The 17,204-nt window shown below is 45.0% G+C and overlaps 1 protein-coding gene across 4 annotated transcripts in view; it reads left to right on the top strand.

Annotated features, from left to right (window-relative positions):
* The window catches only part of TENM4 (teneurin transmembrane protein 4), a 901,054-nt gene that overhangs the window by 738,828 nt on the left and 145,022 nt on the right, over positions 1-17,204 (top strand). For all 4 annotated transcript variants that reach the window (XM_035330189.1, XM_035330205.1, XM_035330196.1 and 1 more), the window contains 2 exons: positions 12,041-12,142; positions 16,853-17,047. In XM_035330189.1, the coding sequence (XP_035186080.1) occupies positions 12,041-12,142; positions 16,853-17,047 (297 nt within the window). The remainder of the gene's footprint in view (positions 1-12,040; positions 12,143-16,852; positions 17,048-17,204) is intronic.

Here is a 17,204-nt window from a genome sequence, read left to right as displayed (position 1 = left end):
CTTTCCTTTAGCTCCCTAATGCCTGAGTTACTTGCCTTAAACTCCCCTGGGTACAATTAGATCCTCAGGGCTCCAAATGAGGAAAAGTGGATTTCATGTCCCAGCTACCCTCTTCTGAACTTGTCCTTCAAGTATATGCTGCAAAAGAGTTGGCACGTGCCAAAAGTGTCGCAAGTACTTGAGCTGAATCAGGACCTTTAATTGTTAATGGGTCTCCAGCTGCTCCCTGGAAGTGCTCAGTTCCTACAGGTGGTGTGCTCCTCCACTGCATGAATGGGGTCGCCTTACTCCATCCCCTGTTTCACAGAGGCACTTCTGAGCATCTCCACCTTGTGGTAACCCTCTAGAGCTATTTAATAGCCTGTTCTCTCCCTGACTCAAAACTCTTTCCTTCTGATGGCTTTGCACAGAAAAAAAAATATATACAGTGCCATGTAAGAACCATGGCAGGGAAGAAAATCACAACTTCACTTTTAATGGTACTAATCTCTCTCCTGCAAAATAACAAGAGAACTTTGCATGCCAAATAACAACAGGGCTTTGCACGCTCTGCAAACAGTTTTTTGCCTTTGGCTCTCTGTGTCCCATTACGTGACAGACACTCAGATGGCTGTGTCCCATTGCTAAGCCCTCTCTTGACAGACACCCAGCTGGTCAGTGCCTTTTTTGATTACTCTCTCGTGACCACCACCCCTTTTATTGGTGCTTTCTTTCCTGCCGTTTGGCTTCAATTAGCTTTTACCCAGCTTCTCTGAGCGTGGTAGAGCTTGTAGGTCTCAGGTAGAAAACGAACACGTTCCGTCAGTTCAGCTAGGAGGCAATAAAGGTGTTTATGAGTCCCTGCCAGGCTGTGAGTCTCCTTAGTTTTCTTCCTCGTGAATTTGATCTCAGGAATGATGTTAGGCTGACAGCTCCGCTTGGCTGAAACCTTCCATTACTTCACAAAACAGCTTCAGGTTATGCTGCAGCACTGCAAGGCGCCTTCCACCTGGCCACGGGGCATAAGGTCCTTCGGGGAGAGGTGAGTTGGTCCATGCACGAGGATGGTGAGAAGACAGGAGAAAGCCTTCTCCAGTACAGTCAAACCCAGCCCAGCCTGCTAGGTAGGGCTGGGCGAGCTCCCTCTGTCTGAGCTTTCTCAGAGCTGCAGGAATTCCCCTCTCCAGACAAGCGCAGTAGTGTGGTGGGTGAGATTTTACTTCTTCCTTCAGGCCGATGGGCAAAACTAATCTTTAGAGAGCTTAACAAAAAGCAGCCGGAGCCTGAGCCTTGATCTGGGAACGGAAGGAGGGCTGTGGGGTGGTGAAACTTTTCACATTAGTTTGTAATCCCCGTGGCCAGAGGGTTTTGTTTGCAGTTCTCAGCTGAGCACTGATGATGTTTTTAAATGGATAGTGATAAGACCCTGAAAACCTCAGCAGCTAGAAGCCAATGATAACTTTATCAGTGCCCCCTAAATCTTTTCACCTCTGTCTCCATCCCCAAAACTGATGAGCAGTCTCATTTCCAGATGAAGTGAGCCGAGAGGAGGAGGATATCCTAGTATTGGAGTTTATCTCCCTGACTGCCTTTGCGTGTGACTGTCAGCAGATCAAGCATTTCTCCCAGACCCTAAATCCCCTTCAGCTTCAGCCAGTAATGTTTATGCCTGATCCCATGGCACACACATCCCCAGATGTTACCTGCTGCTTTCTGCCTGCTTCTGCTGAAGCCGGAGCACTTCCAAGAAACCTGAAGTCAGACCAATCATTTCAAATCTAGATGTTATTTGTGGTGACCTTTTTCTCCCTGCAAGTGTCTAAAACAATTCTTACATAATTACCCTGCTTCCCAAGCTATAATGGCAGGCAAAATTATTATTTCAGGATTTTTCTGCTGAAGACTTAAGGCATCTCTAATAAAAGAGAAATTAGGGACACATCTCAGAGATAATTAAATAATAAGAAGCCTGGAAAGGTCAGATACTTGGCTGTGAAATCTTCTGGCACTGCCCTTTCCATATACAGCATATCTCTTCATTGGTGTCCTGCAAGAAGAAGCTAGCAGTATAAAATTGCAGTGTGCAAAGAAAGTTAGTTTAGCTTTAAAGCAGAGATAGAATCGCTCATTTAACAGCACACTTGAGCTTTTTCTTGTTTCCTTTTTTTTAAAGAAATGGTTTGTATCTGCACACTCCTCTTTCAATAGATCTAATGATTACAAGTGATAATTTGGGTGGGAAAACTGGGAGACAAGCAGACACATATTTGCATTTATATCGTTGTACAAAGGAGATTAAGCCACGTTTGTAAAAATTGCTCAGATGCCAGTGTGCGTTCATTTCAGTGAAAGTTAGATGTCTGAATAACTCTAATTATCCATTTTTATTTATTTATGTATTGTCATGCTTCAAAATAGTAGAGAAGCAAAGGTAGGTTTGTCTTTTTGGAAAGCTTTGCCTACATCTGTGCTTACGTGGCCCGCTAGCCTTGAACTTGCCCATCAGCGTGCTGCTCGCAGGCAGGCAAGTTCTCTTGATCCAGCAGAGCTTGTACAAAAGATTTATCGATTGGGGTAATTCCTTCGGTTTTGGGGTCAAGAAAAGGCTTATTTAATACCGAAGTTAAAGCCTTTCTCTTTCCTTCTGTTATTTCTGCCCCTTGCCTTCAGTTCATTTTTTCAGAGCAGCAGTGCCTTAATGGCACGACATACAGCGCTATTGGAGGGTTTCTGCAGAAACGTGCAAAGCAGTGCATATGGTTTTCGTTTCTGCAGCTTTGTATATAGCTCTTTCCGTGCGCCCCAGACTTCAGGCTAATGTAAGCACAGCTTGTTTGATTCCTGCCTCGTATGACTGAGCAGCTCGGCGCAGACTTTTCTTTCCGTGCACGCTCCCCTGCTAAAGCACAGAAATGAGGTGGTGGGAGTTACACGTCCACTTTGGCGAACAATAAGGGGAACCCTTTCTGTGCTAGAACAACCGACTAATTTAAGCCTTACTTTTCCAAGGGCTGTATTTAATTGTATTTACATGCAGGCCTTTAATTGACCACATGAGAGAACAGAAGCCAACGAGCTCAGCACTGCAGGAGTTACCAGCCCGGTCTCCCCTTTCACACAGGGCCCAAGGGGATGAGAAGGACGCAGTCTGTGCAGTAACTCCTGGCATATGTTGACTTCTAAAATGATAACGGCTGTTCTGTGTATTAGATGTGCGACTGCTTGCCTTATCTAAGTGCTGCAACAGTCTGAGAAAGAGTTATATAAATTATGCGAAACTGATTTCTGGCTCGGAGGCTTGCTGGAGGCTCTGAGAAGGAACGTGATTTGACCAAGCTTGTGCAGCCAGTCGGCTAGAGGCAGACGTGGAGCCAGGAGTTCTGCTTTTTCTCTGGCCTCGATGTAAGACCACGGAGAGCTCAATGCAAGGAGTTGAGGGCATCCCTGCGAGGAGGGGTAGGTCCGACATAAAGCCTGGGCAAGACTCAGGCCCTTCTGTAGCAGCAGCTGGAGACCAGGCATCGTACTTTCAGGTATGCCCACAGCACCAGACACCTACTTTTTTTGCAGTGTATTGGAACCTCAGGTATCAGTCATTCCAGCTAGTGCATCCCGATTTATCAGGCAGGATATATTTGCTAAAGACTTTGTGTAAAGTGAAGCTTAGTCTTTAATGCACCCAAAATGATAACATCACCACGGTCTCATGGCATTTGTTTGACCAGATGAGTTCACACTGGAGGTCCTCCTTGTGTGTATGCAGGAATGGATTGCCTCCTTTTCCCTAGAGTACACTGACTTACAACATCCTTTAAAATTAAACCAAAGGCCAGCTTTAGCCTTGCCCCAAGCAGCAAGAGCAGGAATCGTAATGTACTGAACGCAAAGTAACTTCCCGCTTGCCAGCGCAGCTCCAGAAGTTGAACCCTGAAGCCTGAATAATTGTTGTTTCCTGTATTAGTTTGTAACAATTTATGAGAGTGGGAAGGCACAAAAAATTTCCTTGCCGTCCCTTGGGCAAACTGGGGATATGAGGGTTTCATTTACAAGAGTGAAATTCAGGTTTAAAAATACTCCAGTGGCAAAGAAGAAAAGCAGCGCAGAAAAAGAGCATTCACGAGGTGTCTTTCGGGATCTCCCCAGCCTTGTAATATGTTGAGGTCCCTGAGGCTAAAGGGTTATCATGCTTTTAAGGTGCATCTTAGAAGGAGGAGGAAGAAGGCTTCAGTCCAAGGGCTGCTCTGTTTAGAATCATTTGCTGAAAAATTTCCCAGCTAACTTCTAAGCTGCGATCACATTTCAAGCGACGTAGAACAGAAGGATTTTTTTTCAGACAGTCAACGTACGATTCCTTAAGAACTGTATTTCATAGCCCCTTTCAGGCTTTTAGCATTGCTCACATTCTCAGGGAAGAAAAGCGTTCCCTGTATATCCCTATGAAGAGCAGAAATACATTAGCAGGGTTTTCTAAAAGGTGCCTCCGTTCTGGTCCCAGCGAAGTCAAAGGAGATTTTACCATTAACTTAAATGGTAGTATACATAAAGCAGCGCCCTAGTGCTTTTGAAATCCCATTACACCTTATGCTTTCAACCATCTGATAGCGTTAGATTATAAGGCATTTTGCACTGGAGAGATTTCTTAAAAAGGAAGCAGTAAGAGAAAGGAATGAGGCAGTGAGATAAAGCTCTCCCTCAAACACAAACCAAATTCAGACCAAATGTGTCATGGGCTTCTGAAACAAGTGGGCTTGTTCTCCTCGTTATTTACTCCCCAAACTGTTCCCATTTGGCCCCAGTTTCTGTGGAACAGAAGTTCAGAAATAGTGCACACAAAGCTGTTTTTGTAGTATTTCCAGCTGGGTTTGGAGTCAAATGTGCCTGAAGTAGTGAGAGAATGACTGATATTATTGTGGTGAGAGCCATTTGAGTACCTGGATAGATATCTCGAGCCAGGCCTGGAAGCACAAGTGCAGACATCTCAAGGGAAATTGGGCTCACATGAAGTATTGTGGAATTTGGCAAACTCAGCAGGTCTTGATGGTTTTGATAAGCACCCCAAGCTGAAGGTGAAGGCCAAACTTTTTGTGCTTCGCCATCACCTTTTACAATGATCCAGACTCTGGAGTCGCTGCTGGAGCAGGTATGTGCTGTCAGTAGAGTGATGGGGATGTATATCTGCCATTAGAAATGGCTTTATTATTATTATTTTTATTTTAAGTTCTTATGGGTAAAGAGCTGGGGCAGGATGCGATTGGATACCATGATCATTGTACTTCACTCTGACTTCCCAGAGTCCGGAGTGACTTAAGGAGCTGTTCAGAAGAGCTCTCTGCCTGTTGCCCTCTTCCTAATTTAGCATCCTGCTACCTGCATGTGAAGGTTAGCGTTCCACTGGGATTCGAGAGCAAAACAGGGCTCTATGCACGGATCCTTAATTAAAACAGACCTCCCAGCCTTCGGAAAAAAAAGAAAAAAAAAATATCAAAATCTGGCACAACATCAAGTGGCATTAGCAGTATCAGCATCGCGCTAGGTGCCCTACAGAAGAGGAAACTGTGAAAGAGCACTCAGAAATAATGACTGAGCTTCCATGATGCTGTCAAGACTTTCGCATCCCTGGCTGCCAGGTGTGGATTACTCGAGCTAGAAATGTAAAAGCCTTATAAAACACAAATGAAGCAGAAAAATCGAAATCTCAGCAGGTGAGGATGTACCGTAAGAAGGAATCAGTCCTTTCAAACTTCAGCCCAGAAAGGAAGAGGAGGAGCAAGAGCATGCCGGACCCAGCATTTTCCCATTTCCTTTGTTTCCAGAGCCTTTTTTTTTTTTTTTTTTTTTCTTTCTTTCTTTTTGGCTCAAAATGTCAAGTCTGATGTTTCAGATATCTGAAGCCTGTTTTATCCCCTCTCACCTCCACGTCTCTCTCAGCATTGTTATCACAATTACAAGAGCAGGTGACAGTTCTCTGAGCTCAGAATCCTACTACCCTGCAGTGAAATTCAATCGAGTAGCATCATTTCTTTGAAAAATAAACAAGACTGCAAGCTCTGCAACTGGGAAGTAAATTAAATGCTGGCTTCTGTTTGCGGAGCTTCAGACTCTTCTTTGCCTTTCATGTTATACTGCCTGACTTCCTATTAAAAATTACTGCTAATACAGTCAGGGCAGTGACAGGGAGCATTTTTGCGAAGGAGACACATAGCAATGAGCTTGTAGGTGACAGCTTCATCCTGGACGAGCGCTAGATCTCAGAAAAGCAGTGTGTGGTGCAGCAGCACAAAATAAGGTGAAGTAATGTGGAGTCCCTTCACCCTCTCACGACACGTAATTCATGTCGGGTGAGAGGGATGCCATGCACTCCTGATGGCCCCTTTGCATCGATGAGGCTCACACAGGGGATTTCAAGGTTAGATAGGTGCCGTGGAGTTTAATTACCTGCTGCCCTGCTCCACCTTCATTGCAACGCGTCTTCTGTAGCCAGGCTCAACAGCTTCATTTATCTTCTCAGCAGCACAAATCAAAAGATTTTGAGGGCACTTCTTGCGTAGAGGTGTAGACTACCAGCTGAAGAGGCCAAACAATGAGGATACCTAAATATTTTAAAAAAATAAAAAATGCCATTTTCTTTGCATCTCACTTCTCATACATAATATTCTCATCATTAAAGCAAGTTTCATTCTTTGCACCAGAGATTTTTATTAACACTGATTCATTAAAGTGTAATTTTTTTACACTTTAGTGCTGTTCCTACCTGGTTTTGACACCAAACACTGTTCAGGCCAACTCCTTGAGGTTATCGAAGGAAGTGGTTACATTTGAATTTGTACAACCACACTGCCCTGAATGGCATTTAATCAGTTCTTAGAAAGCTGTCCTGGCGCTTATTAACTCCCAGGAAAGCTACCGTCTTCAATTGCCAGCTAGATAACTATTTTTTGTTTGCCAATAGATAGTTGCCTCTAAATGCCGAGGGAATGATGATGCTTGGTGGCAAGTGCAGGCTATAAAATATTTAGCTTTAACACACAATTGTGTTACTGCAGCCTCTAATAGGATTTGGTGTCAGGCAAACATCTGCCTTGGCCTCTGGCCCAAAGATTCAGAAACAAGCTATTAAGTTGAACGTTGCATGGTAAATAAATAAGGCGGATATGCTGCTAAAGTATCCGTGCCACTGACCAACAAGCACGGTAAGTACCAAAGAGAGAAGTCCATCAAGAGTCTAATAATTTGTCTGTCGCCTTCGTGCGTTTATTGCAGTGCATCTGAATAACGTTAAGCTGTGTAGGTAATTGCAAGCCAGATGAACGTCTTTATAGAGCTCACCACAGCAGAGTTGGCTTTCATGGGGCTTTTTGTCAGCAGCAAATGGTCCCCTGAGCACACCATTAGCCTGGGAGCTCCGTCACTGGCACGAGTCAGTTGGTGATCTCAAGCAAATGGCATTATTTGTCTGTGCCTCGGATTGCCAGCCTAAAAAAAATGGGAATGGTAACAATTAGCGATTTCCTATTGAGCTTAGTGATATCCTTAAATGACAGATAGCGTAGTGTGAAGTCTCTGTCATGGGTACAGGCAGGACCGTGCCAATTCATAGCTTCTCACAGGCAAAGTGCTGACTGCACAAGGGAAACAAGCAATGAGATAAACATTTAGCCAAGTTTCCCTCAAAGCCTACCAGCTGTGAGTACTTGGACCAACAATGTCCCCAGAGAAAATAGAAAAAAAAAAAAAAGAGTAAGTCAACATGGTGCACGTTGGTCTGCTCCAAACCGTCTTCTGGTTTCTGCTCTGCTTTGATAATTAAAGACCTTGAGTGGGGAGCACGTTAGAGTCCTTTAGAAGAGCTTTTCTCTTGGAGATGTCTAGGTTTCACACTTACTAAACATTTTCCCTTTCTCCTTTTTATTAATGTAGAAGCATTTTGTACATCTTCTGGGTGAGGAAGGCTGGACAAGGACAGGGAATACCTCAGATGAGGCATTCCTGTGCTGTTCTCCAGACCGAGACAGTGCAGGTCTGCAGGCGATGCATCTCATGTCATTACTCCTTCTCTCAGAGGAGATCTGCGTGTTTACAGTATTTATTCAGGACATGACTTGTTTTTTCAGTTGCTAATTAGATTTTGATGCTGGCAGGGCAATTACTTCCATACTCAAGCTTCTGAAATCTCCGTTTGAGACCATACCACCTTGAGTTTTGCTCATCTGTCCCCATCGTGAGTTGTTTGCTTTCAGGAGGTTTGGAAGGCGGCATGGAAGCTGCATTTTCAATCTCCTTCTCTTTGACCACTCTAGCAAAACCATATGAGAGCATCACGCACGGCTGACCTTCCAATTAATAATCTTTGCCCTCACCAGCTGGTGGCAATCAGATCACTTCAGAGGTTTGGAACCCAACAGAAAGCTTGTGTGTGTCTTTCTAGGAAAGAATTGACCGTGGTCTCACCGTGAACTTTAACTGTTCAAAACAAAGCAAATAGTTGCCATGATTCTCTAACACGATTCCCATGGCACCATTCTTAAAATACCACTTGGAATTCTGTATAAATTGGAAAATATCCATATAATACGTGTAATAGATTGCAGAATAAGATGAAGAATGGAAACTAGAACCTGGCCATAACTGCAGTAGCCTGTTCTTCTTTATTGATCGGCAGTTTTTCACATCCGTAGCAATGTTGACTATGGCCATGCTTGAAAGATAAATGTGTTTTCAGGTAGTAGCTTTGTGCCACTAACTCAGGGGCTCCCTGAAATTTCAGTTTGATTTTATCATCTAAGCCGCTTTAAATAATATTTTTGCTAAGTCCTTGCGTCTGCAACAGATGTGCAAATTTGTCCATTCGATTCTTAGTGCTTGATTTTTTGTGTTCCCCCATCTCAGCTCCCTAGTTTCTTCTTGCCGAGTCACCCATAATATATCCTGTTTAATTTGGAAGCTAGGCATGAGAGCTGTGTACATGCACGTGTGCTTGTGTATGCACATTTCAGAGGGGCCAGAAAACGCAAGTCAGCCCTCCAACGCGTGCAGTCTGTAACCACTGAAACTAAATTCAGTCTGGGGTTGGAGACAGAGGTTTTTATTGGGTCTTAAGTGACTATGATTTAGTAAAGCGTGCAATGCTCAAAGTAAAAACAAATTCCAATCTGTGATCGTACCTAAGAATATAAATAGCACCGTGCTCAGAAACGCACAGACAACTCTCAGACTTGTTGCTCACAAGCCTCGTTTGTTCTCATTAGCTCTGGAGTTAGTGAGAAAAAAAAAAAAAAAGCACGTTCATTTAACGCTTCCTTTATGGAAATAACTTTCTGAGCTGTGTTGTAGCAGCTTTGGGACAGGAATATGCTGCATGCATCCTCATCACTTTTCAGAGTTTATTCTCAGCAGCGAAGAACTTTGGGGAGTGTGCGGCGACCTTAATCGCCCTGAGTCACACCAGGCAAGTTTGTTTCCTTAACTGCTAGAAACTGGTAAGTGGCTCCAGCCACAGGAGAGGGAGGATTTCTTTTCCTCTTCACTTCATCTTGTCTCTATCAGTCGGGTTATTCCAGGGCAATGCGAGTGAACGCAAAATTAGAGCACATTGGAAATGTTACTTTTAGCTATATTAGAAAAATGTGGAGCATCAGAGAAGGCACAGAAGTAGGATGAAGGGTTTTTAAAAGCCTCCTCTATCACTAATAGTGTCGAGTGGTCGGGGCACAATTAAAAGTTACCAAGGTGCTTCGGTGAAGAAGGTACGATGGCTTTTTTCAACTGCCTTTATATGTCTTTTGGGTGGCCCACAATGTGTTAGGATGCAGTTAGGGCACGCTTGCGAAGAGCAGCAGGACTGAGGAGACCTTACATGTGTGTGTACCGCTGCAGTTTTGCAAAACACTGCCAGATGAGCAAATCTATGTGAGTATTTTTTTGTAAAGCATTAGTGTTGGTTACTGTGGATGGATCTGACCACATACTGATGCCTACGATGACAATATCTACATCTGAACTAGTCAGGGGAGGAGAGGGAGCACCGCGGGAGTGATGTTCATCAACTGATTTCACCCTAAGAGTCAGGGAAGTTTGGTTACCTAAACACAGACATGCTACGGGCTCATTCGGAGCTCTTAGATCCCATTATACCTCGCCAGTATGGTGAGTGAGAGTCGTCCAGTTCACCCTACAGTGGACATCTGACTGGTGTACTTAGTCTTGTCCTGGTGTAGGCATCAAAGGTGCATCAGCTGAACCACCCTGTAAATGCAAAATATTATTTCCAGTAACAAAGATTACCGTTAGCTGATGTGGTGCGTTGTTAGGCTTTGCAACACCTGCCGTCTTTGATGCCATGTTGCTTTTCAGGTGTTTCTTTGTTTTTTAGTTCTATTGCATCAATGTTATTTATTATCACAGAGTTCTGAAGCTCATACATGTACAGGCTAACATTAACGTTTCATTTGCAGGATAGATTGGTGTTTGTAGCTGCCATTAAGTGAGAGATCCTATACTTGAATATCAGCAGAAACGCCCAAGTTTTGAGTTGCTATTTGTTCTCGGAAATGCGGCTGCTATTTGATTGGAATAAATCAAATAAATTTGATGGCAGATCAATCCCCAAGTGTTGCCTGCACGCTGTGATTGTATTTCCATGCCCCATACGGCGACTATCTGCCTAAGTGAAGTGTTAGAAAACTGACAGCGCATCTCGTACCTTCCTTGCTGCATGGGGCTGTCTGCTTGGGCGAAGTCTTATGCCAAGACTTAAAACGTAACCGCTTGAAACTGGTTTTATTATTTAAAGCTGCTGTAGCCCCTTTTGGGTGATTAAATTACACCACGTCCTTTAAAATGTCCTTCAGAAACCTGCGGTGTTCCGCGAGCAGCCATTCAGCAACAGGCTCCCTTTCATTGCTGATTAGAAACTAATCTGCACATCTCTGCCGCAGCTGTTTCTCTTCACTTACACCCATAGGAAGTTTACAAATATCTCTGCTATCACCGGCCCTGGTGCAGTATGCCTATGAAAGTGCAGTCATTATTCACACGGCCAAGATTTCCACCCCGCTCCGTGACAGATGTACCACTGGCGTCCCTCCTGTATAACTGAATCCAGTTTTAATCAGATATGCGTCTTCCTCGGAGAAAATGAGAAATAATAGTGTGGAATGAACCATGGTATTCCATCATCTTTCCGAGCCCCACTCATATTTACTCAATCTTTGCTCACGGTTTAGTCAAGAAAATAAAATGATTTTCATTCCGCTTTTGAGAAGTAATGTTTACCAAATTGTGTTCCTCTGTTATGAAAGATCAGTTTTAGCCCCAGTATTCTGAACTGTCCTCAAAATGAGATAAAAGTGCTAGATACCGTTTTGCTTACCTGTTAACTTTACTTAAAAGATGAATAGCCAGTGTTTTTGCCAAAGTCAGGGAATTTAAGATGATAACTGGAAACAGAAGAAAGTGTGGAGCAGCCCCATTCCTGCTCCACCGAGGTATAATGTTAGCCCCAGCACTTTGGGCTGTTGGTATAATACTGCAGAGCAAACCAGGAGACATACAGTTAGAAATAACCCATCAGCAGCAGGCAGACAGAGCTAATCAAGTGCCTGTGATCGGTGAATTTCACAGGGAAACATTTCTGTCATAGATCAGATCTGGCTGGTGCTAATAAATACCCCAAGTTCACTTACCCCAGTCAACAAAGTTGCCCCCAAATTGTGTTCTGCCATGGGAACTGCATGCATCGCTTCTCTCTGATAAATTCAACGCGGGAAAGTGCCCAGAAAAATAAGGAGGAAGATAAGTTTTCAGGTACGGAGTGAGGACAAAGCCTGAGCAGCTGCAATATCAGTCGTAGGATTTGCAGTCACTCCACGCTAATGTGTTAAGGTTGAGCCATTTGTTGCTGTAAACGGATGAGCTCCCATTAGTGGAGCTCGAGACTAATGCTTTTAGTCCCAAGTGCAGCGATTGCTTCGAGGTTTCAGCTGTCCTGGCACCCAAAGGCCTCCCAGACTCAGAGGTGTTTTCTTGCCGAAAGAAATAATCTGAATTCTCTTCTCTTTTCTAGAATCAGTGGACAATTGCCCCAGTAATTGCTACGGGAATGGAGACTGCGTGTCTGGGACCTGCCATTGCTTCCTTGGCTTTCTGGGCCCTGACTGTGGCAGAGGTAGGAATTTATACGTGGTTAACTCTTCCCTCCTCCCCTTCTGTTAACGCTTTTCTTTGTGGAAGTCCCATTTGTGGCCGTGCCCCCTGCAAAGCCCACCTCGTCCAGCCTGGGGACGCTGCAGAAGGATGGGAACGGGTCAGATCTGTAGGTTTGGTTGTTGCTTGTCATGATTGCTGTGCTCGTAGCATCAACCCAACCCCCTAGCTGTGCGTGGACAGGCAAAACGTCACTCTGGGGATTTCGTTCTGGGAGGGACTTTAGAAAACATGACTTCAAAATGTGGCTTTGTCGTTTGTTTAGCAGACACCTCCATCATTGCGTGGCGATACTTTATTTTAAGACACTGGTTAGAGAAAATGTAAGTACCTGCTCCATTGCTGCAAGTCATTGCTTGCAAGTCTGCCTCAGCTACGACTGGTGGGGCTGCAGTGGAGTAATGGCAGGCAGAGCTGGATGCTCTGGCCCCAGGTGGAAATCTTGGGATGCCTGCTTTTGGTTTGCTGCCTACCCCAGCAAACAATAGTATACTTTTTTTTTTTTTTTTTTTCTGCTCAAGTGAAAAGCATTTTTAATAAATCGTTTTGGAAGGATTTTCATTTGACCTGAAATTTTTAGGTTAGTTAAACATAAAATAATAAAAAAGAAGTAGTTTTAGTAAGAACATGTTTCAGGCAGAGAAATCAAATCGTTGCATGTGGAAAATGCCAAAATGCCGTGTTTCAATCATTTCAGTGTCTTTTTTGGCTGAAACTGCTCAACAAAGTGCAGATTTATAAACTGGGGCTGGGGGGAGGGAGGTAACGTATGAAGTCAGTGCCCACACAAGGAGCTTTGCGAAGGCAGAAGGTCAGGCCTTCACCCCAGCCCGCTGCTGTGTCTGGGAAGCAGGCTGGGCTCCTTCCCAAGGGAGGGACCCAAACTCAGTCCAACCCCACATCCTTTCCCCCTCCAGCCAAGCCCTGCTGAGCGTGCGCCAGGCTTTGAGTCCCATCCTGCAGCCCAGCCAAGAGATAAGGCCGGCTGCATCCCCGGGCGGTGTGGTCCGGGCTGAGCCCCAGGGGTGTCTCAGGGTTCACAGCCCCGCCAAGATGAATGGGGCCGGCTGCGTCCCCGAGAGCTGCCGTGTCAGACTTGTTGCTGACTCAGGTTACGCTTGGCGTGAGTTTCCGAGCTCCTTTTCAAATCCGTCGAGCTGGAGACAAAAGGAGTTTTTCTGTCTCCCACACCTCCTGACTTTAGCTGGGGGCAGAAGTTTGGGGTTCATTCCCCCTCGGCTTGCTGCAGAGCCAAGGCAGAAGGCAAAGCTCCTCCATCATCAGGCAGAATATTTAAACTTTGGGTCTGAAGGCTCTTTCAGGGGAGCTTGCCTCCTTTCACGGGTTACACACCGAGGTTTTCTCAGGCTCTCAGCTGAGCCACACGAGTATCTCCCATTTCACAAGGCTGCTTACCCTGGCTGATACGAACACCTCTCACTGGAGTCAGCCTTTTGGGTTCAGATCACAGATTACTGTCTGCCTTTATGGAGACAGATTAATTCATGGAGTGTCCAAATGCTGTTTGTGCGTGCACTTCCAGCCAGCGGGCTTGTTAAATGAGCTTGCCATGGGTGTGAGATGCAAGGCCCCCAGTGTTGGCTTCCTCTTGGTTTTTGAGGGAATCTAAGATGCTGCTTTTGACCTCCAAATGCCTCTGAGGGCAGTAACTGCAGCATGTGCACAGCCACAACAGCATCTGTCTGCAACCCTATACAGGTTGCTGTAGGGAGCAGTAGCTATCAGATAAGCAGGTATCTGCCTGCCCCAGGATTTGTAGGTCCCAGATCTCTTGGGTGTTCCTTCGTTTCACCTCCTTATTCACTCACCCCCCCCAAATGAGTGGGAGACTGCGGAACAGACAACCTTTCAGTTTTTAATGATAGCTAATGATTAATGTGTCATTAACCAATTATTTTAAACCACATAAATGTGAATAAATCCCCAGCAATGTGCTCGCAGGCCTTTTGAAGATCTTCTTGAACATGGAGAAGGTGTTTTTCAAGTCTACAAGTAAAACAAACAAACAAATAAATGAATAATTTTCCTCCGCATACCAAAGCTTACAAGAAAAGTGGTGTGCATTTGGGCTGTGGCTACCACAATCACACCAGAGAATTACTATAATTTGGGCATCTTAGATAGCATTTGTCGGAACGGCATCCGAATGATCAAATTAATTACATATCATTACATGGAGAAAAGAGTTGCACAAGTAGCAGTGGGAAAAGAAATCCAGAAGCCTCTTTTGTCCTCATTTGTTACGGTATGCTGCAAAGGAGGTCTTGCCTTGACATTTGCAACAGCACTTCCCAGGTTATGCTGAAGGTGTTCTCCACAGAGGGCTCTGTGGAATACCAGCCTTACTGCAGGTGACCAGCAATTTATCTGATCCTGTACCAAGTGATCAGCTGTGCTGTCAGAAAATATGTAAGTCTTTTTCAGCAGCCTCTCACTGGTTAAAGGCAATATCTCTCCTCGTTGAAAAAAAGAAAGAAAAAAAAAAAGCTGCAACCTGTCCCCTCCTGGTGCCTTGCCTTGAAAGAGGAGGCTCCCTCCACTACTGAGCATGTGAAATTTGAGACTGGGGGGGGGGGGGGTGGAAAATTCCATCGGCCTGGATGAAAAGTGGAATTACAAAGTGAGTTTGCTGTGAACCATATAACACAGTGTATCTTAAACAATTTATGTGTTATATCGTATAGGTAGCTATCTGCTTGCAAATTACGCACTCCAAACATACCGCTGCAGTATGATTTCTTTAAGGTGAACAGAGAGCTCCTTCGTAATAACAGCTGCCAAATTCCTTTTTGTTCTGAAATTCTTTTATTTCAGTCAGGCAAATATTGTTCATTGCATGTCAGGCCAGTGTAACAGTCAGAGCTGGTAATGCTTTGTGTTGAGGGTGCTGTAGTTCTGTAAGCCTCAGACGCATCTGTAACAATAAATGAAAACAAGACAGAATAGGCATTGTGCGGTTACTGCATTAAAAGGTGGTAAGAGAAAGAGAGAAATGTTTCCCTTAATAGCTCTTTCTGCATGTGCTCAGAGTCAGGAACAAAGCAGAAGAGGTGCATTGTATTAATTGCACGCCTAACGCAGGTGAATTCAGCAGCAGACTAGAATAGTCCTTTCACATTTATCCTGCATCAAAATGTTCATTAATTGCCTTTGTGAGGGGCAGATGAGAAGCCCAGCTGCTCTCACCTAAGGATGATGCTCAACAGCGAAGGAGAGAAATGTGAGTTGGGTATATGTTCCTGCAGGTGAGTTTCACTGAATGCAATAGGAGAGAACAGGGCTTAAGCAAGAAGAAATTTCAAAGGATAGTGAACAGGAAGGTATTGCTTTTGAGGGACAGAAATGAGCAGCTTCCTTGGAAAAATCAGAACAGAGGATAAAGGGAGCCAAAGATGGCAGCTGTGGAGAATGGAAAAGGGAGAAGACATCTTCAGAAAGGAGCTGAAGGAAGCTTAGAGAACAGCAGCTGATTACATCTCCATCTGTGGGGAGCACACTCTGTATATTTCATCCTACTCTGCCTGGCATTTTCCAGATTTAGCTCAAAAAATGCTTATTTCTGGGGTCCACCAGCTTGATTTTATTGTCTTCCTCTTCTCCCCTTCATCAAAGGGTAGAAAAGGCAATGGGCAGAATTTTTGAAGAGAGGCCCTGGGCCCAGCCTGGAGCCCAGGAGGTGCCCTCTGCCCCTCAGGAAGCACTGCTGGGCTGGGCGGGTGCCGGAGCCCTGGCACAGGCTGCCCAGAGAGGGGCTGGGGGCTCCTCCTTGGGGATCTCCAGCAGCCGCCTGGACGTGGGGCTGGGCCCCCTGCTCGGGGTGGCCCTGCTGGAGCAGGGCTGGCACCACAGGGACCCGCAGCTGCCCGACACCACCAGCCCTGTAGGGTCCTGTGAAGAAATCCTGTAGCTGGTTTCCTTCAAAAACAGCCAACTTTGTTGGAAACAAAGAGAATTAAAAATCTTTTATAAACTAGTATAAAGATCAGGGGATATAATCAGAGAACTTTTGTTACAGGGCACTTGGGAAGACTAGAGGCCAGCTTTGCATTGTGTCTCCTGATGCATGGAGACCAGCAGAGGTCATAGGAGGGGGCTGGAGATCCAGCTGATGGTATGACTTGAGCTAAATCAGGGAAAGAGAATCAACGTGGCATTCTGGACTCCAAGAAAAGAAACCGAAAACCATACAGCTGAGAATTAAAACAGCAAAACGGGAGTGATTTGTGTACAGCTAAAGTCCGCAGCAGAGGCCGTGTCAAGGAAAGCCTGAAGTCTGGCAGCGGGTCAGGGACAGAGATAAGCAATTTAAGGTCAGTGGTGCTGCTGAAAGAAGACACCAGTGCACTGGAAAGTCAGAATACGAGAAAGGTCTGAGTTTAGTTAGTGAAATAAAGTATCAGAGACACAAAGCAAAGAGATGTCCTAACTCAAGAGCACTGTTTGTTTGTTTTAAACATCCATCGGAGAACACGCTTAGCAGCTGGGTGTAGTGCCCATAAAAGAATTGGTTTTGGCAAGGAAAAGAACAACATACCCCACTGAAGAGCGCATAAGAAGATTATAAATCCCAATGCTGGACTCTCACGCTCTTTTATGAAGTGAGAGTTGTGTATAGTTGGTTTTTAATGTGATTTCTGTTATCCTTCCCCAGCGTCCTGCCCAGTGCTGTGCAGTGGAAACGGGCAGTACATGAAAGGGAGGTGCTTGTGCCACAGTGGCTGGAAAGGAGCAGAATGCGATGTCCCCACGAACCAGTGCATCGACGTCACCTGCAACAACCACGGCACGTGCATCATGGGGACCTGCATCTGCAACCCAGGATACAAGGGCGAGAGCTGTGAAGAAGGTATTTGCAAGATCCATTCAATTAGCCTCTTGCTTTGATTGTCGTTGCATAATTACATGGATGGAGGCAATTCGGAATGGGACTGGCACTTAAGCAGAACGGTAATAGGCACCTTAGAGATACAATGGATGGATGCAACATAAAAATGATATGTTGT

This window comes from Oxyura jamaicensis, chromosome 1, assembly GCF_011077185.1.
Source record: "Oxyura jamaicensis isolate SHBP4307 breed ruddy duck chromosome 1, BPBGC_Ojam_1.0, whole genome shotgun sequence".
NCBI classification, from domain to species: domain Eukaryota; kingdom Metazoa; phylum Chordata; class Aves; order Anseriformes; family Anatidae; genus Oxyura; species Oxyura jamaicensis.
This window is presented reverse-complemented; position numbering and strand designations above follow the sequence as displayed.